Raw genomic sequence first — 27,238 nt, forward strand, 5'->3', positions numbered from 1 at the left:
GGGATAGTCAGGCTGGGCAGCCAGTGAGATAGACTCACAGGGTGGGAGTATCCCTAAGGGGCGGAGCTTCGAGGGGGCGAGAGGTGTGGCTTGGCTGTCAGGTCCCTTTGCCTTTTGTTCCGTTACTGAGTTGCTGCCTTGGCCAGAGTCCGGAGCAGCCGCCGCCCGAGCGCGCCGAGCTCAGTTCGCTGCCCGCGCCGGCTCCCTCCCGGCCAGACCCGACACCGACCCGGCTCGGCCCGGCTCCACGCTCAGGTACACCCGATCGGAGTACAAATCACTGCGGGCAGAGTAGGGACAGCAAGCGACCGAGAGGCTGGTTCCAGCGGTTTTAGGGCAGGTGAGGGCGGGTGCCAAGGAGCGCATCCTACACCAGCGACAGGGGGCGCTCTGGGGTCCGGGGCGCGGGACCCTTGGGACAAGCGATCTGGGTTGGAGCGCCCCTCCAGTTCGGTGAACCGTAGGTCTGAGAAGGGCGAGGAGGAACTAGGGCAGGTGCCTCGGAGTTCGCGCCTCCCACAGGGCCCGGGGATCTTGCCCGACACAGCCTCCCTCACTCTCCCCTGGAGCTGACCGAGCAGACTTTGACCTGCTCCGCCTAGTCGCGGAGCCTACGGTGACAGGAATTTACCGCTCGGGAAACTTGCTGCCTAGTCTCTTTGGGGCCACCCTCACCCCACCCCACGCGTCATCCTCGCTTTCCCTCCCTCCCTACTCCCCCAGGCCTGGGTGGGGCCCTATTGTCTGCGCCCAGCTTACCCAACTGTGGGGGCCGAGTGCACATTTTCCCAGAGACGCGATTCCCACCTGCTGAGCAGAGCAGGTGAGCGCTTGGAGGACGGAGGCCCTGCCCAGTAGCTCCGAGCTGGACCTGTGGCGCCTCCCTCCGCTCTAGTGTACGCCGGTCTATGCCTTCTCCTACGGAGGTGGGATGGGGTGACAGGGGAACTAGTGAAGGGTCTGGGTTCCGTGCTCTACTGATGTCTGACACCGGTGGCTTGGCCTGGAGTCTGGGCCGTTTAGAAAAAATTAAGAAGCACTCGCCCAGTTTTAGTAGCTGTGGTTTCCAGAGTGTTGATAGGGAAACAGCCATATCTTTTGATTTCTACAAGCCATTTATTGTTGAGAAATCACTCCAAACAAACTTTCCAGGAGAAAGTAACCATGGGAGCCTTTTCTAAGATTTTCCCGTCTGCTTGTTGAGAGCTGATTCTAGGCTTGGTTGTACTTCTTGGAAGCCCCTTCCCCCAGTCAGCTCCAAGCTGAGCATAGACCAGTGCCTGCGCGCTTTGACCCTGTTCTCCCTGCCCCCACCTCCATCCTGTTTGCTAGGCCCCTAAGGCCTGAGGTAGGGACCAATGGGGGTGGGGTGGGGGCGTTGCTGAAAGGGGAAGTGTCTTCTTCCTTCCCCTTTCGCCTCCTCCCGGGACCACCACACCCCTTATATGAGGTCTGCTAAGTGTCTCTCCTCCCAGGCTCTGCCCCTTCCCCAGGAATGGGGTTGGGGCAGGGCTGGGCCAAACTAGGAAGATTAGGAAGAGTGATTAGTCTTTCCCTAACTCCCCCATTCCATCCCCCATTTTATTTAGCTGGCTGACAATTGAGGCAGGATAGCATAGGGCAGGAATGTCGCTTGCCATTCGCTGGGTTTCTAAATTATGAAGGTGCATTCTTTCTAGAGGACTTGCCAGAAGTCCCTCCTCCACCCACTCTTTTCCTGAGTGTTTGGCGGGGAAAGTGGGACAGGAGGAAGTCTTTGCTGTGGAAGGCTTCTTCCATGCCAGGCACCCTCAGGCTGAACAGTGTGATCACGCCCTCCCCTTGCCTCCTGTGTGCTGAGAGCTCTTCTCTGGCTGCGGTTGTGAACTTCTACTCGGGGTTCTACTCGGGCTTGCTGCACTGGTTTATACAAATCTGAAGAGTGGTCTTTTCATGGGCATGTGGAGCCCAGCCTTGTTGGGGGGACAGAGGAAGAATGGCAACATTAGCCTAGGGCAGAGGGAAGATTGGGTCAGGGTCACCTGGAAACCGTGGTGGTGCTTGGTTGGAGAGTGGGGGTGGGGGACAGACTCTCCCCTGGAGTAACCCCCTTAGGACCTGTGGGTGCTAAGATATGTGTGACCACCTCCAGGAAGCATGGCGGGGCGGGGCATGAAGTTTAGGCCCATGCAACCTGTCTCCCCCTCCTCTCTGTGCCAAGGTGGAGGAGGGGGAGAGATTGTAACTATGTGAGCTAAATAATTCCTTTAGCTAATCTGGTTGGTTTGAGGATGTGATGAAAAGACAGTTCTGAGGAAGTATGGCTAGGAGCTGCCTGGCCCAAGCTGGGCTTCTGACTGGACAGGAGGGAGGGGAAGCAAAGGTAGGATCCGATTAGTCATTTCTTGCCAGATCAAGTCTGGGCTTGGGTGACAGGAGCCTCCCCCGCACCCGAGCTCCACCCCATTCCCTCTGGAGCCGCTGTCTGGCCGGCTAAGGTTGAGCTTGGAGAAAGCAGCCTGTGGGAACGGAAGGTCAGGCGGAGCCTGACTGACTGTTTTCCTTCCTGGGGGCCCATAGGCCATGGCCCGTGAGAGAAAGGCCTGTCCTCCTGCAGAGCTACTTTAGAACCAGGTGACAGATTTGGCTGGTCCACAGAAGGACAGTGATCTGGAGAGGTAGTCGAAGGGAGCAGCTTTGAGCGCTGGGACTTGCACTGAGCTAGCTTGAATCTCTGAGCAGTGTCTCCTTACCTGGGCAGCCTGGGTCAAGGCACCTTGCTTTGTAGGCTCAGTGACCTACGAATAAATAAACCTAGCACCCAGGAAGGACTTGATGATTGATGGTCACTCAAAGCCAGAAGATGATCTGGTACCACACTCTTTCACTATGGTTCTCTCTAATCATGTTTACAGAGGCAGCGGCAGATAATGTTTCCCTCAGAAACTCAGGGAAGGTTAGCAACTTGCCCGACTAAGCTCAAACCTCATTCTGCTCTTTGGCTCCACTACAACTCTACACTCGGGAAGGATTTCTCCCCCACCCCCCACCTTTTTCTTTTGGGTGCTAAGGAGCAAATCCAGGACCTTGTACAAACTTAGACAAGCACTTTTCCATGGAGTCCATCATCACCCATGGAAGCACCCTCACCTTCCTTTCTTGACAGTCTCACGTAGGGTAGGCTAGCCTCTGAGGTTGACCTTGGATTGTTTCTTTTCTTTCCTTTCTTTTTCCTTTTCCTTCTCCTCTCCTCTCCTCTCCTCTCCTCTCCTCTCCTCTCCTCTCCTCTCCTCTCCTCTCCTCTCCTCTCCTCTTCTCTTCTCTCTTTTCTAAGATACGGTCTCAATGTGAAGTTCTGGCCAGCCTAGAACTTGCTATACAGGCTAGAGGGAGCCTCAGACTCACAGAGATCCAGCAGCCTATGCTCCCTGGGATAACAGGTGTGTGCTGCCATGCCTGACAAACTTTTTAAAACATACATTAATGTATCATCCTATTTACTTACTTACTTACTTACTTACTTACTTACTTCGTGTGTGCCTGTGTGTTTGAGCACGCACAGGACACAGCACATCTGTGGAGATCAGAGATCAGAGAACAACTTTCAGGAGTGTTCTTTTTTTTTTTTTTTTTTTTTCTTTCCACCCTGTGGGTCCTGTGGATCCAATTTAGCGTTAACCCAGCCAGCCATCTCTCAACGGTTCAGACTCTGAACTCGTGATCCTCCTGCCTCTGCCTCTCAAGTACTGGAATCATAGGCATGCAGCACTGTAACTAGCTTATACCGTGCTGGGGATTGAACCCAGGGCTTCATCTACGCTAGGCAAGCGCTCTACCTCTTAAGCCCTACATGGAAGTTTTCTACTGCCCCTTTTGGAGGGCCTCAGCTCCAAGGATAGAAGGGAATTTAAGAGAGCCCTGCTAGACGTGTGGGGGTGGTGAAGGCGGGACAGGTTTGTCAGGTGGGAGTGACTCATCACCCTGGCTGCCAGCTCTCTGAAACTTTGCTGTGGTCCGTAGTAAGGCATCTCCTCAAGACCAGGAGCTGTGAGGGTCTAAGTTAGGCGAGACCAGAGGAAAGGACAGCATGGCTCAGAGCTTTCTGGGCTGAACCCCCGATAGGATGTGGGTGGGAGCTACCTGCTTCACTGGTGTCTGGGGCTTTGCCAAGTTTGAGTGGGGGTGGGGCACTCTCTGGGGAATGGAGACACATGAGTCAGATTTAGGCTTGGGTGAGAATCCTGCTGGATCATGCCAGGTAGCATTGCCAGGCTGCTCAGAGAGGAGTTTTCTACTGTCCTGTCCTGGCTGGAGACCCTGCAAACCACCACAGGAGGGTCTTTCTGTGGGAATAGGGTGAGGGGTTGTGGGAGGTGCCTGTCAGCCAGAGGGAGGGTTTGGTGGTGCATGGTCTTCTTAGACCATGACTGATTTGGGCTCCTCCGCTAACCCTGCACCTGGCACCAGAATGGGCAGGCCTGGGAGTGGGGAACTGGGGATAGTGGGGTTGAGCCTGTGTACCAGTACATCCTGAAGACTGAGGCTCCTACTACCAGATCTTAAGATCAGCATGATTAGTGATCTTAGAGAAGGGAGCCCTAAGCAAGAAGCCTTGACTGAGAAGCACAGAGGGAGCATGAAGTCATTCTGGCAGACTACCACACAGGTTGACGGGCTTGTAGCTTTCTAGTGCCCTGAGGCCAACAGGGACAAGGTGGGTGGGGTTGGAGTTGGGACACACAGATGTCTTTATGAAGAGGCTAGACAGAGAAAAAGACTTCCTATCCAGAAGACAGTATCAGATCCTTCCCCCCCTGCAAGCAGAGCTATAGAGGATTGTGAGCTGCCATATGGGTTCTGGGAATGGTCTGGGTCCTCTCCAAGAGCATTAAGTGCTCTTAACTGCTGAGCCATCTCTCCAGCTCCGGATGGGAGGTCTTCACTTCAAAAGGAGAAGCAGGTGGAGGCCCATAGTAGTCTTCTCTGGAGAGGGCCACCTTTGCCCAGGAGGCGCTTCCTGTGGGTGAACAGTCAGTCTGAGACCTACTGAGTCCTAGGAGGAAACTTTTTGTTTGGGGACTTTGGGAAGAAGAACCACAGGGCCGAATGGAAAAGCAGCAGCTGGCAGCTGGCTGGCCCAGTAACTCTCTGAAAGAAAACGGTAGTGAGATGGGCCAGGACAGGTCACTGGGATTTGTGTGTCTGCAGATGACAGACACCCTGAGGCCTTTCTCTTGGGATGTGGTTGACTGTTCCATTTTCCAGCAACTTCCTGGGCTAGGTTTGAAGAGAGAGAGAGAGAGTTCTTTGACTGTCTGCTTGTGCTAGCGTCCTGGCCTCTTAACTTTTGGTTGGCCATAGAGGAGGGCGCTCAGCTTTCTCTGTGGTTTCCCTGTGTGGAGAGAGATCTTATGTCTAGTGATGGCGAGAAGAGGCCAGGCAATCAACAAACTGCCTCGCTGTGAGATGCATATTAGTTCCTTTTTGTTTTTTGTTTTTAAATCACCCTTTTTTTTTTTCTTTCTTTTTTTTTTTTTTTAATATTATTTATTTTATGTATGTGAGTACACTGTTGCTGTCTTCAGACACACCAGAAGAGGGCATCAGATCCCATTACAGATGATTGTGAGACACCATGTGGTTGCTGGGAATTGAACTCAGGACCTCTGGAAGCAGTCAGTGTTCTTTCTTAATCGCCGAGCCATCTCTCCAGCCCTTGTTTTTTGGTTTTTAAAGGCAGAATCTCTATGTATCCCTTTCTGGTCAGGAACTCACAGAGATCCACCTGTCTCTGTCTCTGAGTGTCAGGATCAAAGGCATGCTCCACCATGCTCAGTTTATCTATTTCTCTCTCTCTCTCTCTCTCTCTCTCTCTCTCTCTCTCTCTCTCTCTCTCTCTCTCTCTCTCTTGACAAGGTTTTCTGTATAGCCCTGGCTGTCCTGGAACTCACTCTGTAGACCAGGCTGGTCTCCAACTTTTGCCTCTGCTTCTGGAGTGCTAGGCTCAAAGGCATGTACCATCACCAGCTGGCTGATCGTCATTTTTTTTTTTTAATTGAGGAATGTCCAGAAGTTTGTGAGAATAAAAAGTTGTCCTTAATTTGAACTGTGTGAGGCAGCCACCTTGAACCTTCCTCTCCTCCCCACCCTCCCATCCTCTGCTCCTGACCTCCTTCCACTTCCACATGAGCTCTGTATACAGTGGTGAGCTGCTTTTATTCCAGCACAATACTGGGATTAGAACCTAGGGAGGGCTTCCGGGCATGCCTTACAAGCATACCTCACTGATAAGCTGCTCATCCAGGAAGCTCTCCCATGCCCTCACCAAGGGAAGTTTTCATTTTCCAAATATGTATTTATTTCCCGTGTGTGTGGGTGTCAACCTGCATACAGGTTGAGGTCAAGGGGCAACTTGCAAGTTCTCTCCTTCTCCTATGTGGATTTAAACTCAAGTCATCAGGCCATGCTGCAGGCACCTTTACCTGCTGAACCATCTTAGCAGCCCCAAACCAAGGTGTTTGCATGAAGCCTTCTTGCAAAGCTTTTGCTTGCTGCAGCCCGTGTTGTCAGTGTTGGGACTAAGGGTTCAGGTCCCTCCTGTCCATCCCTACCCCTGCAACCTCCTACTGGCTGGCATCCCACTGCTGTTAATGGGGCTGCCTAAGCCCCAGTGGTGCTGGCTATTGGCTTGTAACAGCTGGAGTAATTTTCCACTCCCAGGAGTCCTGGTTTGGGCTCATCTGCTGGCTTAGGATGCTGTCCTCATCAGGGATGCAGCTGCAGCTGGAGCCCTCCATTAGGGGAACCCTGAAGTTCCCTAGGTCAGGCCACTTGGCCAGGCCACTTCCCTCTGCTACATATCCCCTCTGTTTTCCCACCCGGCTCTGTTTGCTTTGGGAAGCAGCCCAGAAGAGAACAAACAGCAGCTAGGTCATGGCCTGAGCCTCTCCCACTCCAGACCTCTTCTCAGCCACGGTCTGGCCTGGGCTGCCCTCCAGGCTGGAAGTGAGAATGTTCCTTTGGAACTTCCCTTGTCTTCTCCGGTCCTCATCATTGGCCGTGTCCAAGTAGCTCCTGCTGTCTCTCTTACCAGTGTGGTCATTCTGATGATGGAAACCATGGTGTCTGCCCAGGAGTATCTCACCATGGTAGAATGGGACACTGGGGAACAGTGAGGGGTTCCCTCCTGGAATCAGCAGTCTCTAGAAGTTTCTATGTCTGACTGTGCAGACCGGGACAATGTGTGTTTCTTCCTGTCCTTGGGACTGCTGGCAGTATCTCAGCTGGATCCGGGGCACTGAGAAGGGAAGCTTAGAGCTGGTGTCCTCTCTAAGCCCTCACCCTGAGGTGGGGACTGTTCTGTTTGGCTACTGCTCCAGGTTGAAGGAGAGGCAGGGAGGGTGGCAGCTGTGTTCAGATCACATACAGTCTGAGAAAAAGGGGTCCCATGATTAAGTAAGTGGTTTGACTTGCCAAAAGGCCCACAGCCAGTTAGGTTGTTGGCTCTGATGGAGACCTTTTGCAAAGATGCTTACCCCACCGCTCCTCTCCTTCTCTGATGTAAGCCTGTGGATCTGGGTGTGCATAGGGTACCACCCTCTAGCCCAAAGGACCTCTAGGAAAGCCCAGCTTTGCCTGCCATGTGTTTGTGCCATGCTTTGCTTCTGCACCCAGGTCCAGCACAGCCTCTCAGGCAGCCTGTTCCTGAGTCTATTTCTAGGTGTTTTACAGTCACTTTGCAGGCCAGCCTGGCTGTGCCTGTTGCTTGACTGTCCCTGCAGGTGCTGGCTAGGCCTCAGGCTGCTGTCACTCTTGGTAGGGTTATTTTTAAAGATAGGACTGGGCGTCATTCTGCAGGACAGCTTGGATGGAGGGTGCCTGGTGCCAGCACCCCAGCTGGCTGTACTGAAGAACAGGCGTGAAGGGCGGGGCTCTTACCCACCCCCTCTGGAGCCAGTGGGGGAAGGGCCCTTTGTATACCCTTCAAGGGCCTGTGTCTTCTCTCTTCCTGCCCTCCTACTCCACCCTGTGATCTCTAAGCTGGCTTCTTCCTCCCTGCCACCAACAATGGAGCAGAGTCGCACTGCTAAACAAAGGTCCCCCTTTCAACTAGGAAACCCGCCCTGTCTCTGTCTCTGCCCATCTCTGGCCCAGTGCCTGGGCAGAGCCCCACCACTGTCTCATCCACTTCCACCCTAGTTCTGTCCAGGGTCATTGCAGAAGGTCTGACCTGTGTGTCCAGGGTGAAGAATGCTGAGACTGAACTGGGTGCGGCCTCTCCGCCCTGAGAATGGCCAAACCTGTACTTTTGCTTGTTGTGGAAGAATTTCCCAGGCTCTCTTAAAGAGTTGTTAGGGAGAAAGGTGAAGTTGATTGACCATCCTATCTGATGGTTGACTACCAGCCTTCCTGCTGCAAGAGTAGCTGTCTCTGTGAAGTGTTCTGCTGTGCCCCCTCTCTGAGCTGGTTTCTACTCTGCCTTGCCTACTCTTAGCCTTCCCTTCACTGACACGGGAGCCCTAGCGTCTTGTTAGAATCTGGCACATCAGTGCTTCTTCTGAGATCATGGGGCCTGTCTTTCTCAGGTTAAAAAACACCCAAAGCGGCTGGAGAGACGTCTCAGCGGTTAAGAGCATCTGTAGCTCTTCCGAAGGACCCGGGGTTCAGTTCCCAGCACTCATATGGCAGCTCACAACGGTCTGTAACTCCATTTTCAGAGGATCTGACACCTCACACAGACATGCGTGCAGGCCAAACACCAATGCACTTTTGTTGTTGTTGTTGTTGTTTTGTTGTTGTTTTGTTTGTTTTTCGAGACAGGGTTTCTCTGTGTAGCCCTGGCTGTCCTGGAACTCACTCTGTAGACCAGGCTGGCCTCGAACTCAGAAATCCGCCTGCCTCTGCCTCCCAAGTGCTGGGATTAAAGGTGTGGGCCACCACTGCCCGGCACCAATGCACTTTAAAAACAAATAAATCCTTCAAAACAAAACAAAAACCCAAAGATTCCCAGCATATATGGTAGAGCTGAGATCCTAATCTGATCCCAATCCCACCAATGCGTAGGTGGGAGGTCCTCCACCTGTGAGCACCCTCATCCTTGCCTTCCCCTTCCTCCCCTTGGTCAGAGGCTCAGCTTCTCCCACTCTCTTTTGTTGTTGTTGTTTTTTGAGACAGGGTTTCTCTGTGTAGCCCTGGCTGTCCTGGAACTCACTCTGTAGACCAGGCTGTCCTGGAACTCAGGAATCCACCTGCCTCTGCCTCCCAAGTGCTGGGATTAAAAGCATGCACCACCACTGCCCGCTCTCCCAGACTCTTAAGAGGTGGACTAAATCCCAGTCCACAAGTGAGGCAGACCCAGCACTGAAAATGCCACCATTTCTGCACACGGAGCCTCAGTTTCCTCACCTACAAATTGGGAATCAGCAAAGGCCTACCAGCAGGGTTGGAATTCACTGTCTATTAGAGAGCTGGATGCTTGCCCTCTGATATCCTTTGACCTCTGCCTGGCCCTGGGCAGCTTTCCATCCCTTTGCTTCCCTTGGCTCCAGGCCTGGCCAGCTGGGCCTGAGACCAGCCCTTATGAGTGAACCCCTCTCCTGAGGCTACCCTTGACTGCAGGTTCCCTTCTGAGTTGAGACTGGTCCTTGGTTTGGGATGAGCCTTCTTCCGACTCTTGGGTCCTAGATGGATGGTTGCATGGCTCTCTCCGTGGAAGGCAGCTTTGTGGTTGGGCTGGGGGCGTTCATGCCTACAGGGGCAGGTCTTACCTTCTTGGACTGTACACTTCGCCTCCATTGGGCACTGGAGGGTCAGCGCCGGTGGTGGATTTCACCTTCTCAAGAGCTTAGGGTTCAGTTTTTTCCTCTCTCCCAAAGATGGCTTCTGGGACCCACTCTTTCCTCCCAAGCTCCTCAAGTCCTCTCTTTGGGAGCCACCCTTGGGGGCAGAGGACAGGTTAGGGGGGAGAGAGGCAAGATTTTCTTGAGCTGGCCCCCTCCAAGCTCCTGATTTCCTGCTGCTCACTGCTTGAGCTGGGAGGAGGGGCATGTAAAGGCGAGGGGGGGCGTGAGGGGGAGGTATTCTAAAATAGCTACTCCAGGCAAGTGTCTGGGAGCAGCTGTGCACATCTGGTGGCACACAGCCTGGCTGTCGGTGGCCTGGGCCTGCTGCTGTTGATCAACCCCAAACGAAACTCTGAGTCACCCAGGATGGCGGGAAGGGAGGAAGGTGGCAGCTGGGAGCTGGTGCTGCTCCTGCCTCTGTCTGTTTTAGGACTGCTGGTGGCAGGGGAGGGGCTGTGTGTCCCAAGAATGGCTGGGAGAACATTCATCACACTTTCCTTTTTTTTTTTTTTGAAACAGTGTCTCCTTTTGTAGCTAGTCTCCCACTGGTGAATCTTCTATCCCAGTCTCCCTGGTACTGGCATAACAGGCGTGTTCTACCATGCCCCTCTGTCGTCATGCTCTGAAAGGTGGGGCCGGGGCTGTCATTGGGAAGAGGCCCAGATTCTCTTTGTTCCTGGGGTGGCGCCTCTCAGTATACCAGCTGCCCCACCCTAATTTTTGCAGGTCCCCCCATCATGGTAGAACAACCTGTTTGGGAGATGCTGGGCACCACCCCATTTTATGAGTGGATTAGCCTGGGCTCTGTTCATTCTCTGAGGCAGTGTTGGAGTGTAGAGGCAGAAGCCTTCAGCATCAAGCTTGCTTATGCCTGGTCCCTCCCTTCCCCTGGTCCCATTTCTAGACAGTTTCCATCTCTATAAATTGGGGAGCAAAGCTGTGAAACCCATGTGCAAGGCTGATGGCATTTGTGAGGGGTCTGGAGGCATGTGTGAGGGGAGTCAGCACATAGTAGGCCCTTAGACATTCCCTTGTCTCTCTCCATGACTGCCTGTATGTAGGTGGTGGTGGTTGCGGTAGGGTTAGTGTCCGTGGGAGAGGGTCCAGACAGACCAAATGGGGGTCCATATCAAATAGGTACAGATTCTCATGAGCCTAAAGTGGCCCCAAGTCCTCAGAGCAGGATGAGAGTCCTCAACTGCACTGACCACCCAGAGGCCTGCCCCAGTCTGTGCTGCTAGCCTGGGGTTCCAGGAAGTGGATGATGACCGAACACTCTAGGGGTGAGGCAGTTAGGACAGCAACAACCTGGTCCCCAACAGTGAACACCTACTAAGTGCTGTCACCATAGCACACAGTCTTTCCCAAGCACTGTCCTCACAGCATTCAATTGAGTATGGTGGAATGTGAGTTTGAAACAATGAGAGGTGGATTGGCTAGGGTGTAGTTTGCCAAGATTTGAAAGGGTAGAGCTCAGCATGCTGGGAGAGCTGGGACTGGAAGAGAGGAAGCCCTGGTTATCTTGACCTTCTGGAATAGGAGATTCAGGAACTCTGAGGAGCCCTGGGCGTCCCAGAGAAACCTGTCGGACAGCTTCCCTGCCCCACCCAGTCTCTTATCCAATGGCTGAGGGTGTGCTATACAGACTCTGCAACCTTTCCCAGGGAACTCCAGTGGAGTGAGGGCAGGTCTACAGAACCCAGCAGCTGTCTGAAACCTTTCGTTCCTCTTCCACTGGAAATGTTGGGCTGGGGCAGGCTGGTGAGTGAGCCTGGGCTGGGCTAAAGGGATCTGGCTGTTTCCTGTGTCCACACCAGAGCTGGAGAATGCAAAAGCACAGAGCTTATCCATAATGGCTCTTCCACAGTCCTACTGTGCCCCAGGCTTCTGGTGGGGAAGCCCCTTTTTGGGCTGGGTGCCCTTTCACTTCACTCCTGCACCTTGCTGTCTGCAACCCTGAGACAGCAAGCCCTAGAGGCTTCAGGGGAAGGGTAGATTTCAGGGATGAGGGCTACAGCCGAGTTGAAACTGGGGGCAATGGTGTCCCTCTAGGCAGCTGACATTGTGCTCCTGTTTTGTCTTCAGCAGCCACCATGGAGGTGATGAACCTTATTGAACAGCCCATCAAAGTGACGGAGTGGCAGCAGACATACACCTACGACTCAGGCATCCACTCAGGCGTCAACACCTGCGTGCCCTCTGTCAGCAGCAAGGGCATCATGGATGAGGACGATGCCTGCGGCAGACAGTACACACTCAAGAAGACTACCACCTATACACAAGGGGTGCCACAGAACCAAGGTCTGGACTCCAGGTTTTTTTCCTTTTGGGTTTTCCGAGACAGTGGTTCTCTGTGTAGCCCTGGCTGTCCTGGAACACCTCTGTAGACCAGGCTGGTTTTGAACTCACAGAGATCTGCCTGCCTCTGCCTCCCGAGTGCTAGAATTAAAGGTGTGCACCACCACGTCCAGCTTCCCAGTTCCCACTCTTAAGGTCACGGGAAGTCTGAAGGGAACATGCGGCTGCCCAGAGATAGATAAAGAAGTCACTCCAATGAATTCTGAATGTGTATGGAGGCATGGGTGCTGACTCAGGGTGCCGCTGGAGCCCAGAGCTCTTGGCTTCTGGGATCTTAGGAATGTAATAAGGAGACTTTATTGCTACCCCTCGGAGTGGGGGTTGGAGAGACCTGGGGATTACTGGGAAGATATATTCTTTTCACTCCAGGAACCTCATGTCTGATGAGAGAGACAGGGAACAACCTACCTTACCCCCTCCCCCCCCCCCCCCGACACACACACACACACACACACACACACACCCCGTGCTCAAGCTTAGACTGGGCTAGCATGTGACAAACAGATGTACTGAGGACAGGCATGGGGTAGCTGACTCAGTTGTAGGTTTCTGTCACAAAGGCAAATATTCTACCAGTCCAGGTGTTCCCTTCCCTTCTGGGACAAAGGTCCACATGACTTTAGGATTGTCATTTGCAGATGCCCCCGGGGCTCTAAACGTTCCAGAGGATGAGATTTGGGGCCTGGACAGTTGCAGGATGAGTTGTGGCTGATTAGGACTCCATGAGCTAAGCCTCTGAGTCCCAAATCTCCTTGGCTGTGCAGGCAGGAACCTCTGTGTGCCTGGCCGGGCCAGTGTACTCCTAGGAGCTAAAGGAAAGCTTATAGGTGGGAAAGTCCTGTGGAAAGCCTCTCCTTCCCTGTTAATTAGAGAATGACCTTGTTCCCGCCTTTTTACTGGGGAATTGGGACATTGGGACATTTACCACAGCAGGACTATATGGGTTTTTTTTTTGTTTGTTTGTTTTGGGTTTTTTTTGTTTTTTTTGTTTTTTTTGCCCCAACCTATCCAGAGGTAGGGCCCAGTGTTTCCCTTGAGGACTCTTGTACCTGCCTTCTCAAAGTCAGCCTCTTGTGCTGTCTCTTGATTGGCTGTGTGATCTTGGCTGGTGCTCTGGTCTCCTTTTGGCCCCCTATGCAGGGAGAGGGTTGCTACTTTGTGGAGGATGAGTTGTGTGTAATTAGAATGGTTTAGCCTTTCTCATCTCATGACTGGCTGCCCTGATGGTTACAGGTGGAGGAACAGCTCTGGGCTCCTGAGGCCACTGCTTTTATGACCTTGGCGTCCGGTGTCCTGCAAAGTGGAGATAGTGTTGTACTTGCCTTGTGAGATTATTGTTGGCAGATTAAGTGAGGAGAAACAGGCCTAACACAGTGTCAGGCACACAAGGACTCCACCGTTAGCTCTTCTTTTTTGTCGTCATTTATGTGTGTGTCTGTGTAAACATGTGCACAGGTGTATGCGAGGGGAATCCCTGGAGGCCAGAAGGAGTCCTATGTTATGTATCTTTTAGAGCTAGAGTTACGTTGTTTTTGAGCCACCTGGTGTGAGTGCAGGGATCGGAACTCTGATCCTAATGATAAAATGGCAAATACTCTTAGCTACTGAGCCATCTCTTTAGCCCCTGGTTTTGTTTTTGAGACAAAGTCTCATGTAGGCTAGGCTGTCTTAAACTCACTGTGTAGCCAAGGATACCCTTCAACTTGTGATCCTCTTGCTGCCACTTCTGGAGGAGTATAATTGCATGAGCGTGCCACCATGCCCACTTTTATTCACCGCTGGGAGAAGAACCTCGTTAGGCAAGCATTCTACCAACTGAGCTACACATCCAGCCAAAGCTCTTAGTAATTATTGCTGAGCTGGCCGTCGTAGCAAAAGTATATGATGTCCCAGTTACTTGGAAGGCTGAGACAGGAGGATTACAAGTATAAGATCTACCTGAGTATGAAGTAAGTTCAAAGCCAATTTGGGAAACTTAAAGTATTTTTAATTTTTTAAGTGTTTGAGTGTGTGCCTGCATGTATGTTATGTGTATGCACAAACACTGGGTGCAGTGTTTATGGTGGCCAGGAGAGGGCGCCCGAACCACCCGGAACTGGAGCCACACGTAGGAGATAGGAATGAAACCTGTGCTCTCTGCAAGAGCAGTATGTGTTCTTAATGGCAGAACCATTTCTCCAGCCCCTAATTTTTTTTTAAAGGCTAGGAATATAGCTCAGTGGTAGAGTGCTTGCTGAGCAAGTATGTAGCCCTATCTTTACTTCCTAGAACTATTCTGTAATAAATACATATATTGCTGCAGATATTTTTGTAATGATAGGTGTCAGACATGAGTCTTTTAAAAGCAAGTCACAGCTGTGATCTTAGTTGTCATAGAGTTGGGCGAGCCAGATGAGCCTCATGCTATAAATGGGATGATACAGGCAAGGGTGATGGTAATCCCCTAGGGCCCTGGTTAGGTTCAGAATCATGAGGGATGCCCTGTACTTTGATGGAATACAAGGCAGCTCAGAGCCATGTCTTCAAGGCTTACCTTGCTCTTCAGGGTCCCCATAAAATCTCCTGTAGCTCAGTCCCTTGTGTCTTTTGGCTTTCAGGTGATCTGGAGTACCAGATGTCCACGACGGCCAGAGCCAAGCGGGTGCGGGAAGCCATGTGTCCAGGTGTCTCAGGCGAGGACAGTTCTCTACTATTGGCCACCCAGGTGGATGGGCAGACGACCAACCTGCAGCGCCTGGCCGAGCCATCCCAGTTACTCAAGTCGGCCATTGTACACCTCATCAACTACCAGGATGATGCAGAGTTGGCCACCCGGGCTCTACCTGAGCTCACCAAGCTGCTCAACGATGAGGACCCGGTCTGTGAAGGGCCTGGAGGTGGGGGTGGGATAGAGCTGGCTGTCCCCAGAGGGACGGGTCATCTAAGCTCTGTGGAAAGATGCCACATCCTTTGCCTTCCTTTCCTCTATGGAGGGGGAGCCTGGGGCTATCTGCTCAAGGTCTCACACACTTCCTCCAGGTAGTGGTGACCAAGGCGGCTATGATTGTGAACCAGCTGTCCAAGAAAGAGGCATCCCGCCGTGCCCTCATGGGCTCACCGCAGCTGGTAGCGGCGGTGGTGCGTACCATGCAGAACACCAGTGACCTGGATACTGCCCGGTGCACCACCAGCATCCTGCACAACCTCTCCCACCACCGAGAGGGGCTGCTGGCCATCTTCAAGTCTGGAGGCATCCCTGCACTAGTCCGAATGCTCAGGTACTTGCTTCTCGGTAGCACCAGAGCCAGGGGCTTCCCAGCATCCTTTTCCTGGGCTTCCATACAAGTTGTAACAAAGAATGGTTGAGAGTGCCTAGAGGCAGAACAGCACTGAGGGCCGAGCTTTGACAACTGAGTATACTTGGTCAGAGTAGACAGTAGACGAGGGACAGGCTATCCTAGCAGGGGAGAACAACATGGCTGGCTCACACCCAAGTGTTTTGTTTTTTTTTTTTCCTTTCCTTTCCTGACCTTGTACAGATGTGACTGGGAGTTCTCTGAGGGGTGAAGCTGATTTCACTCCACTCTCATCCTCTCCCAGAGCTTCTCCTATGTGACCTTACACACAGTAGTGACTCAGCTGTCCAGGGACCTAGCATGTAATTAGCACAGCGCGGGACCTCAGACGCGGGAGTAGAGAGAAGATGAGCTGTGTGCCGACGTCTTTAAGAGTGGGGCTGCCTGGGCGTGGGGTGCTCTCCTTTAATCCCAGCCCTCAAGAGATAGAGACATGGAGATCTCTATGAGTTCCAGGCCAACCTGATCTATACAGAGAGTTTTAGGTTAGCCAGGGCTACATAGTGAGAACCTATCTTTTAAAAAAAAAAAAAAAAAGAAACAAAGAAAAAGGTGAGGTTGGGTCTGGGGGCATGGCTCAGTCAATACACACTCATTCACATTCACCAACATACACACACACACACACACACACACACACGAACAAAATTAAAAAGGGTTTGTGCTTACAGAAGGATGAGATTTTGGTAAGGGTATATTTGCATGAGGGTGTTGATTTAGGGTGAGCTTTCTGGATGTAGTGGGGACTCCTTCCAGACCCACATTCAGGCCTGGGCTCTGGCAACTGGCTCACACGGGTTCTGCCTGTTCCTCAGTTCCCCCGTAGAGTCTGTCCTGTTCTACGCTATCACCACACTGCACAACCTGCTGCTCTACCAGGAGGGCGCCAAGATGGCGGTGCGTCTGGCAGACGGGCTGCAGAAGATGGTGCCCCTGCTCAACAAGAACAACCCTAAGTTCCTGGCCATCACCACTGACTGCCTGCAGCTCCTGGCCTATGGCAACCAGGAAAGCAAGGTGGGTCCCTCCACCTAAGCCCACAGCATCATAGTGGCTTCCGGCCACTTCTCGGAAGGAATATTGATGTGTATACACAGATGTCTCTTACCCTACTTCTGAATTCTTCAGAACTAATAATTTAAGGATGAGAAATAATTAGGGATCTGAATATAACTCAGTGGTAGAATACTGCCTAGCATCCTGAGTGACCTTGAATTCAGTCCTTAGAATTGAAAAGGGGGGCAGGGTGGAGAGATGACTTGCAGGCCAGAAGAGGGTGATAGATGCCCTAGAACTGAAATTACAGATTGTTATAAGTCACCATGTGGGCGCTGGGAATTGAAGCTGGGCTCTCTGGAAAAGCCACCAGTATTCCTCACTGCTGAGCCATCTCTCCAGCCCTCTCGGTGTATTTTAGACAGGGTCTCACTAACCCAGGCTAACCACTAATCCTACATCTTCTTGTTTCTGTCTCCCAACTGCTGGTGTGAAACACCAGACTTGGCAGGGCTAAAAGGGTCTTTTGGTTTTTATTTATTTACTTTTAAGCACTTCTAGACTTACTTCATGGGTTAGCTCTCTTTCCAAAAGGATTACAATTCATCACACCACCATTGGTGGTAATGCCTGTGACTACCTCTCCTTTGCTATATCCTTACCAGCATTTGATATCATCATTCCCCCCACCCCAGATGTCAGCTTGAGTCACAAAAGCCATTTACACCTTAGTGGAAGCTTCGTGACAGCTGCATCACCCCCACACATGCCTTCTGTCTTACACTCAGCCTGTCTCTCCCCCCCACCCCCCAGCTGATCATCCTGGCCAATGGGGGACCCCAGGGCCTTGTGCAGATCATGAGGAACTACAGCTACGAGAAGCTTCTGTGGACCACCAGCCGTGTGCTCAAGGTGCTCTCCGTGTGTCCCAGCAACAAGCCTGCCATCGTGGAGGCTGGTGAGTGTGAGAACCCGCAAGGCGGCTTGTGGGGGAAGCCAAGGGTAGACTCAAACCTTAAAAGCTCTTGGTACTTTTCTGGAGGACCTAAGTTTGGTTCCCAATATCCACATCCAGTGGCTCACAACTGCCTGTAGCTCAAATTGGGAGGGTCTGATGCCCTCTTCTGATGCGGTACTCTGCATCCGGTCTCATCCCTACCTCCCTACACACACACACACACACACACACACACACACACACACACACACACCAATCTTTAAAAATAAAAGCAAAGAAAGAGCGGCCTCTGGGATCAGGAGGTTGAGGGCAGGGTCCCTGCCCTGTCAATCTTGCTCCCTTGAGGCTGACGAGCTCCTGTCCCCTCCCCAGGTGGGATGCAGGCTCTGGGCAAGCACTTGACAAGCAATAGCCCCCGCCTGGTGCAGAATTGCCTGTGGACTCTGCGCAATCTCTCAGATGTGGCCACCAAGCAGGTGAGAGAGGAGTCTGAACGTGGGCCAGTCTCTTAAACTATGCCAGCCTTCCACCTGGGCATATGACCTCTGGGACCTGAGTCCTCTTCCTTCATGGCTAAGGCAGTAAAGGTCTAGATGACCATCACACCTTTACTGGGGGACTTTCATCCTGCTTAGGTTTGGAAAGGGAAGAGGAAGGGACCTGAGATCTTTAAGTTGGGGTTCAGGTGAGGGGACAATTTGGGCCTAGACCCTGGTACGGGACAAGTACTGTAGGGGCTGGAGAGATGGCTCAGCGGTTAAGAGCACTTGTCTGTGGCTCTGGTTACAGAGCATCTGATGTCCTCTTCTAGCCTCTGAGGACACCAAGCCCACACATGGTGCCCACAGATATACAGGCAAGCAAAACACCCATATACATAAATAAAATATTTATGTATATAAATATTTTAATATACAGAGCACTGCAGCTTCAGGGCAAGTCTGTGGCACCACCTTCTAAGCAGACTTCCGTCCCTTATCACCACACCTCTAAGCATCCTCCATGGAGGCATTTGCATGGCCTCCGTGGACATGAGCCCTCAGTCACCTAGAGGGGGAGCAAGCAGCCCTGTTGGTTGTGGAAGAAACTGAAGCTCGGACGGAGTTAAGAGAGTCCCTGTTCAGAGCTAGTAAATGGCAGAGCTGGCATTCTGACCTGTGACGGTTATCTCCAAGACTGATAGCCTTTCTGACCCACTGCCAGCCCTACACAGCTCTCCTTGGGAGAAGAGAGGTTTTTGAATTAGGAATAGGAATTTTTTTTTTTTTTGGCTTGGGGGACCCCTGGTGTGACAGAGAAGGTCCAGCAAAGTAAGAAGTACAAAGTAAGCTGACAAAGGCTGACGCTGAATCCTAAGACCCCTTGTTAACTTCCTCTTGACCAGGGGCCTCCTGCGGCTAGCCGGAGTGAAGCACACAGAGTCTGGGCATAGAGGCAGGCCTATAGCTCTGGGTCTCTGGAAGGGCTCCAGCCCTTCTCAGCCTCCTGGCTCTACTGCTCCAGGAGCTGCTTAAGGGCTTCCCTCAGGGCACAGGAGGCCATGAGGTCTAGGTTCCCAGCTACATACAAGCAAGCCCAAGCCCTTCAGCCTACCCATTCCCATTGGACCTATTAGAGAGTCTGTCTAGAGATGGCGTGTCCCTTACCCTTCGTGCACTTCTTGTCTCAGGAGGGCCTGGAGAGTGTGCTGAAGATCCTGGTCAACCAGCTGAGTGTGGACGATGTCAACGTCCTCACCTGTGCCACGGGCACCCTCTCCAACCTGACCTGCAACAATAGCAAAAACAAGACACTGGTGACGCAGAACAGTGGCGTGGAGGCACTCATCCACGCCATCCTGAGAGCCGGAGACAAGGATGACATCACAGAGCCTGCCGTCTGCGCCCTGCGCCACCTTACCAGCCGCCACCCCGAGGCTGAGATGGCCCAGAACTCTGTGCGCCTCAACTATGGGATCCCGGCCATTGTGAAACTGCTCAACCAGCCGAACCAGTGGCCACTGGTCAAGGTACCCAGTATAGGCCACAACCGCTGCTGTGGGGGGTAGGTGAGGGATGTGTCCTCTGCTCAGGGTCAGAGATATGATAAGGGTGCAGGAAGAGCAGGACCTAGGTAACAGGAAACAGCTCTTACATCTGTTTCTACTTCAACACTGTCTCTGCTCCAGAGACTGAGACTTTTATCCACTCCCCCCCATTTGTTTTATTATTTATTTTTAAAGTCTTATTAGAGTTGTTCACTTATTATTTTGATTTTGGGAGAACAAGGTCTCACTCTATAGCTCTGGTTGTCCTGGAATTCTGTAGACCAAGCTGGCCTCGAACTCACAGAGATCCTTCTGCCTCTGCCTCCTGAGTGCTGGGATTGGAGGTGTTTGTCACTCTTCCTGACTCTGGCTAGTCCCTGAGATGTAGCCCAGGCTGGCCTTAGACTTGCAATCCTCCTGCCTCAGGCTCCTGACTGATGAGAACACTATAGACATGTCCCACCTCAGCAATCTAGATCCCTTTTTTTTTTCTTTAAAAAAAAAAAAAGTGCAGTCTCAGGTATCTCAAGCTAACCCCAAATTGTAGCTAAGGACTAAGGATCACCTTGACCCTTGATCCTCCTGCCTCAGTCTCTCCCAAGTGCTGGGGTTATAGTTATGTGCCACCATACCCATTCTGTGCGGTGCTGGGGATCAAACCCTTTGTGTATCCTAGGCAAGCATTCTACCAGCTGAGCCCTAAAACTCCAACCTTAGGTCTAGGTTCTTTCTGTTCTGTGCCTACAGTCCCACCCCTAAGCCCCCAGTTCCAGCTACAGGAGTAGCCAAGATGCTCCTTACACTGCAGTTGTTGGCGCATTAGGATTAGGATTCAGAAGAGATAACAGGAGAGACAAAATACCTAAAGCTGGGAAGCTGGGAACCCCTAGATGTTCAAGGACTACCCCCTCCCCATCCCCCATTCATTACTGTCTTCTTTCTTGCCAGGCGACTATTGGCCTGATCCGGAACCTGGCTCTGTGCCCAGCCAACCATGCCCCTCTGCAGGAGGCTGCAGTCATTCCCCGCCTCGTCCAGCTGTTGGTCAAGGCTCACCAGGATGCCCAGCGACATGTGGCTGCAGGCACCCAGCAGCCCTACACAGTAAGAGACCTTAGTGGTGACTGGGGTAACCTCCTTGGGCTGTGTCCTAGGGGTTTATGTGTTTAAAGGAAGGAGTGAGTTGACATTAGTGTCAACTCTAGGGACTGGTGATGGTGTCAGGGTCATGGTGGGGAAGGTGGCTTTGTCCAGGGCCACCTGTCCCCATCATCTTACTTCATGTCTTCTCATGCAGGACGGTGTAAGGATGGAGGAGATCGTGGAGGGCTGCACCGGAGCCCTGCACATCCTCGCCCGGGATCCCATGAACCGCATGGAAATCTTCCGGCTCAACACCATTCCCTTGTTTGTCCAGGTGAGTCCGGTACAGGCGGGCAGGAGATCTGTCCCCAGACACTCCTGAGGGGTTTGGGATGTGTGGCCAGGTGTAGTCTAGGTCTGTGTAGAAGGGCAGATACGTGGCTTTCCAAGCTTAGAAGTGAGAGAGGAGGTCACAAGAGTCTTCTTGACATGCAGCCACGCAGACATGAAGAGCATCTGCATGTTCAAGACAACACGAAAGGCACAAACATGGAACATAGGAGCGAGCCCTCAGCACGCCAGAGCTCATTAACACTGGTCCTAGCAGGGCTGTGTGCTCGGAGTCAACAAGTGGCTCCCAGGTGGCTCATAAGCAGACAGGCTCAGCCCAGGAATTTACAGAAATGAAATTTAGCTCCCAACGAGAGGCTATTTTCCATTGTCAAATCGGCCAACTTGAGGGTTGGATAAACTGAGCCTCTTGTGCCCTACTTGGGGGGAAGGGCAGCCTGGGAGCTATCCTTTGACCTGGAATTCAAATCTGACTCTCTCTTGGGGGAAATCATTTAACATAACCTAAATGGACAGAGATGTGTACAGAGAGATAACAATTGCAGGCACAGCTGTTAAAAACAAGCCCTTTGTCTAATGGTAAGGAAATGGTTTTGAAGGAAACAACTGGGTGTGGTGGAACCTGCTTCTCATTCCAGCACTGAGAAGTGGAGGCAGGAGGATTAGCCATGCAACGCCAGCCTTGGATATAGAGTGAGCTCAAGGCTAGCCTGGGTTATATCTTTGACTTAAAAGACAAAATAAAGAATGGTAGTGTATGATGTTGTACTGGGGTGCCTGAGACTGGAGGATTGAGAGACAGTTCTAGGGTAGCCTGGGCTAATAGCAAGACCTTATCTTTTAAATAAAACAAAACAGAAGAATGCTTTAATAGGTCACACAGTCATATGCATGAGGTCTCTCAAAAGGGATGCATTTGTTTTGCTTTGTGGTCTTAGGGATTGAATTTAGTGCCAAGTATTCTACCTCCGAGCTACACCCCCAGCCCAAGATTTTTTTCCTTTGAAAAAAATTTTAATTAATTAATTATTATGTGAGTACACTGTCACTCTCTGCAGACACACCAGGAGAGAGCATCAGATCCTATTGCAGATGGTTGTGAGCCACCATGTAGTTGCTGGGAATTGAACTCAGGACCTCTGAAAGAGCAGTCAATGCTCTTAACCACTGAGCCATCTCTCCAGCCCCTGAAAATATTTTTTATTAAGTGTTTAGACTGAAGGACTCATCCCACCCCACCTTCAGAGGTAATGGGTTGTTTTTTTATTAGTGTTATATCCCTCTTATTCGTATGAATTCATAGGTTCTCAGGACAGGCTTTGAAATAATACACAGAAAAATGCCTTATTCTACCATGGCAGGCAAAAAAAAAAAAAAAAAAAGGAGGAATCAAAACTATTAGTGGGGTGGGAGATGACTGTCAGTGAGGACTTGCTATTCATACATAAGGTGCTGAGATCAGATCCCAGCACTCAGGAGCTGTAGCACGTTTTTAACCCGAGCATTTGGAGGAGTCACAGGAGGAATGAGCCTAGCCAGACCAGGAGCTGCAGGTTCAGGGACAGACCCTGCCTGAAAAAATGAGAAGCAACTGAAGGGAACACATGACTCCGACCTCTTTTTTTTTTTTTTTTTTTTTTTTTTTGGTTTTTCAAGACAGGGTTTCTCTGTATAGCCTTGGCTGTCCTGGAACTCACTCGGTAGACCAGGTTGGCCTCGAACTCAGAAATCCGCCTGCCTCTGCCTCCCAAGTGCTGGGATTAAAGGCGTGCGCCACCACTGCCCGGCCAACTCCGACCTCTGATCTTCATACACAAGTACATGCACCCAAATCCACATGTGCCCCAAAACACAGTCACCATGATACACACATACAGATACACACGCAAAAATATCTGTAGCAAGACTGGGTGTGCAGACCTTTAATCCCAGCACTAGGGAGGCAGAGGCAGACTCATCTCTGTGAGTTCAAGGCTAGCCTGGTCTACAAAGGAACTTCAGGACAGTCAAAGCTATTAAACAGAGAAATCCTGTCTGGAAAAACACACACCCACACACTCACACACCCACATATATAATGGTCTGCTTGTGTATAGTATACATATATAGTATATAGTATATTTGCATATATGATATAATTATATATAATATTATTAAATCATATAGTATATAATAATAATAGGACTGTGATAAAATGCATTGGTCATGTGCTGACATGTTAGCAGAGGCTATGTCTGCTCGGGTATTAATGGCTGGTCTGGTTTTTTGCCCTTTCTTTATGCTTTCCTTGGCTTTCTCTTTTCTAAGATGGCTAGACGGGGCAGGGCTGGGCAGTGCTGTTAGTAGGCAGCCTGTTTTGCCTCACCCCTCACCTCCACCCATGTCCTCTCTCCTAGCTCCTGTACTCCTCTGTGGAGAACATCCAGCGTGTGGCGGCCGGAGTCCTGTGCGAGCTGGCCCAGGATAAGGAGGCAGCCGACGCCATTGATGCAGAGGGCGCCTCTGCCCCTCTCATGGAACTGCTCCACTCCCGCAATGAGGGCACAGGTGAGGGACTGTGGGAAAGTGCCAGAGGGAGGAGGCTGGGCTCTGTTCCTCCAGCCACAGCAGAGACAGCCTCTGACTTGGTCTTAACTTCCCTCTCTGCCCAGCGACCTATGCTGCCGCTGTCCTGTTCCGCATCTCCGAGGACAAGAACCCAGATTACCGTAAGCGAGTGTCTGTGGAACTCACCAACTCGCTCTTCAAGCATGACCCAGCTGCCTGGGAGGCTGTAAGTAATAGACTGGGCTTGAACATCTGATTGTGCAAGCTGCATACTGCACGCCACCCTCTGAGGAGGCATAGCCGACCTCAGAGAGGTGACCTCTAACTCAATATTTACTTCAAGGCTGATTTTGAACCCTTAATCCTCCTGTCTCTACTCCTCAAGTGTTGTGACTAAAAGGCATTAAGGCATGGGTCTCTATGCCTGGCTAGATTTTTATTTTATTTTGCAATGGAATCCTTTATAGAGAGTCATGAGCCACCATGTGGTTGCTGGGAATTGAACTCAGGACCTCTGGAAGAGCAGCCATTACTCTTAACCTCTGAGCCATCTCTCCAGCCCAGCAGTGGGAGTTCTTTTATGACATAGAGATAGCAGATCAAAGCATGTCTAATTTTTTATTTTTATTTGTGTGTGTATGTGTGTGTGTGTGTGTGTGTGTGTGTGTGTGTATGGTTTTGTTTGTTTGCTTGGCTATTTTTCAATACTGGGAGTCAGATCACAGGATCTGTATACACACTCTACCCCATGCTGTATCTGTAGTCCTGGGTGGTGTTTGGAGCTAGTCTTGATATCTATCTATCTATCTATCTATCTATCTATCTATCTATCTATCTATCTCGGGCTGACCTTGAATGTACGATGATTCTCTTGCCTTGACCACTGAATGCTGTAATTAACAGGAATTTCCATCTCAGTCTACCCCTAGCTACCCTGGACTTCACACCAATCCTCCTGCCTCAGCTTCCTAAGTGTTGGGGTTGCAGGCATGACCCACCCACTGTTTCCAGCTACATATCTCTTTTGGTCACATGAATATAAAGGATTTGAGAATGTGGTGTCTGAGTGTGTGTGTGTGTGTGTGTGTGTGTGTGTGAGTGTGTGTGTGTGTGTGAGTGTGAGTGTGTGTGTGAGTGTGTGTGTGTGAGTGTGTGTGTGAGTGTGTGTGTGTGAGTGTGTGTGTGTGTGAGTGTGAGTGTGTGTGTGTGTGTGTGTGTGTGTGTGTGTGTGTGTGTGTGTGTGTGTGTGTGTAATGAGACTCAGGAACTCAGGGCCTTGGCCATGCTACACAGGTACTCTGTCACTGGCCCACACCCACATCCCAGGTTGTCTTGCTTTAATTTGCATACGGGTACTAAGCAGCCAGTCACACCCTGTGTCTACATCTCTTCCCACCACCCCCTCCCCATAGCTTTTCTGGCCTGTGCTTGCCCAAAGCATTCAGGTCTACACCTCTACCCAGGGCAGGGCCTGGTGACATGGTGCTTTCCTTTCTTCCTCCTGGGGGTGGGGGTGGGGGAAGTCTCCTGGCCCCTTGTTTGGAGCACCTCTGTTGCTTGGTGGAAAAGCAGCCCAGAGGATCTTTTCCAACACTTCCTATGTCTTTCTGTCCTTCCTCAGGCCCAGAGTATGATCCCAATCAACGAACCCTATGCAGATGGTGAGTGTGTGGAGCCCTAACCCAGAGCCTGGGGCTGTGTGGGTGAGTGAGAGTGGAAACTCACTGTAGCCAGGGTGTTCCAGTCTAGATTCCTGCTGTGTGTTGGGGGAGGTGGGATTGGAAGTTAGGTCCACAGCTACTCTTCTACCACGTGTGGACTGCAGATAAACCTTCCTTTCTCATCCCCAGACATGGATGCCACCTACCGTCCCATGTACTCCAGCGATGTGCCTCTGGACCCACTGGAGATGCACATGGACATGGATGGAGACTATCCCATGGACACCTACAGTGATGGCCTGAGGCCTCCCTACCCCACTGCAGACCACATGCTGGCCTAGCTGGCTCCACCTCAGTAAGGCCCCTTCTGGAAGCCTTGCCCTCTGCCTATAGCTGTGGTTACAGTGGCACTTCCTTTTCTCTCTGGTCTGGTGGGGATCTTTCCATTCTGGGCTGTAAACCCTGGCTCATTTGGGGGCGGGGAAGGAGTGTGGCAATCCTGTTGATCTGTTGTGCTCTGATGATGGTGAATATTATTACTGACTAGGTTTTTTTTTTTTTTTTAAGATTTATTTATTTTATGTATATGAGTACACTGCAGCTGTCTTCAGACATGCCAGAAGAGGGCATCAGATCCCATTACAGATGGTTGTGAGCCACCATGTGGTTGCTGGGAATTGAACTCAGGACCTCTGGAAGAGCAGTCAGTGCTCTTAACTGCTGAGCCACCTCTCCAGCCTTGTTGACTAGGTTTTACTCCTGTGGCCTGAAATTCACTATGTAGCCCACGCTAGCCTCAAGTCTGTGGCTTTTTCCCAGCCTTAGAGACATCACCATGCCCAGTGTCACCTTTTTTTTTTTTTCTTTCATAACACTGGGGACTGAACCTATTGTGCCTTACGAGGGCTAGGCAAGGGCTCTACCATTGAACCGCGCCCCTAGCCCTGGTTTTGCCTTCTATTATATCGAGATAGTCTCGTTAAACTGTCCAGGCTAGCCTTTAACAGTCTGGAGTCCAGACATGCCTTGAATTTAGGATCTTCCTGCATCAGCCCCCTCAGTAGCTGGATTACATACAGGCCTGCACAGCTTGGGGGGAGTGCGGGGGTCCATCTTTATATTTGTCCCTTGCTTGCCTAGGCTGTGCTATTCCAGCTACTTCTAAGCAAATGAGAAAAAAGGCCAGTTTTTTCTGGGGTCATAGGCAGATGTCACAATAGTACCCTGAACTTCTGGGGAATACAGGTCTGTCTGTCACATACCTGACCTCTGTGTCCACATCTCCACAGGAGCTGTTTCTCACCTGGAAGGCTCTGGAGAGCAGACTGTGGGACGAGACAGAAAAGTACCTGAGCCCCCGGGAGCCAGCCTGGACTTCCTGCTGAACACATGCTCAGAGAGCTCCTCTGTAGGGATTTTGGGATGGTGTCTGCTCCCAATTTTCTGTCCTGGGCTGGGGATCCAGGCTCAGCACTTTCTCCCCTTCCCCACCATGGCTATGGCCACTAAAGCTTTAGACTCAGCCTGTGTCCCTGCACAGCAACCCTTTCTGCTGACTCCAGCTGCCTGGACCCCCACCCCAGCCCCAGGGCTTCCTTTCTTTTTCTGGGTCAGTTTCCTCACTGAACTTGAGCTTCCAACTGCCCTGACCTCCTGGGATATCCAAAACACAGGTTCAAGGCCCCAACCCCTGACATCCAAAGATTCTTTTGAAAAGTTCAGGGACCTTCTTGGGGATCAGGGGGGAGAGTGGAGACATTAAGTGCCCCTGCCAGGACCTGCCCTTCCCTTCAGGATGCTAAATCTACTTTGCCCCTCCCAAGGAGGGAGCTCTTGGTGAGGCTCCCTCTCACATTGGTCCACACTGGCCCATCACCTGCAGAACTGCTCTAGCTCACCCCTCTGGTGTGTGGTGAGGGGCTTTCTTCTCCCCCTCCTGTTTGACTCCCACCACCTCCTACACATGGGTTTGGGGGGCACGGAAAGGGAAGTCCCCTCAGAGAGTCTTATTATCAATGCTTTATGTTTTGGTTATTGGTTTTTCTTTTCTTTTTGTTTTTGTATAGACCAAAGCAAAGAAAATAAAATAACACAGAGATCCA

General features: G+C 51.4%; 1 protein-coding gene across 4 annotated transcripts; it reads left to right on the forward strand.

The window, feature by feature from the left end:
* On the forward strand, positions 1-27,238 carry Jup (junction plakoglobin). Of its 4 annotated transcripts, none has more exons than XM_034505632.1 (15): positions 1-255; positions 11,907-12,122; positions 14,777-15,036; positions 15,198-15,436; positions 16,330-16,531; positions 17,324-17,468; positions 17,841-17,944; positions 19,138-19,476; positions 20,443-20,598; positions 20,792-20,911; positions 23,325-23,475; positions 23,580-23,701; positions 25,097-25,136; positions 25,326-25,491; positions 26,426-27,238. In XM_034505632.1, the coding sequence occupies exons 2-14, from the start codon at positions 11,915-11,917 to the stop codon at positions 25,475-25,477; spliced, it is 2,238 nt and encodes a 745-aa protein (XP_034361523.1). In that variant the 5' UTR covers positions 1-255; positions 11,907-11,914; the 3' UTR covers positions 25,478-25,491; positions 26,426-27,238. The 4 variants fall into 4 exon arrangements, with proteins under 4 accessions (XP_034361523.1, XP_076791923.1, XP_034361524.1 ...); XM_076935808.1 differs by having other exon boundaries at positions 130-255; positions 11,910-12,122; XM_034505633.2 differs by lacking the exon at positions 1-255 and adding an exon at positions 771-823.

Source organism: Arvicanthis niloticus, chromosome 6 (genome assembly GCF_011762505.2).
Source record: "Arvicanthis niloticus isolate mArvNil1 chromosome 6, mArvNil1.pat.X, whole genome shotgun sequence".
Taxonomy (NCBI): Eukaryota; Metazoa; Chordata; class Mammalia; order Rodentia; family Muridae; genus Arvicanthis; species Arvicanthis niloticus.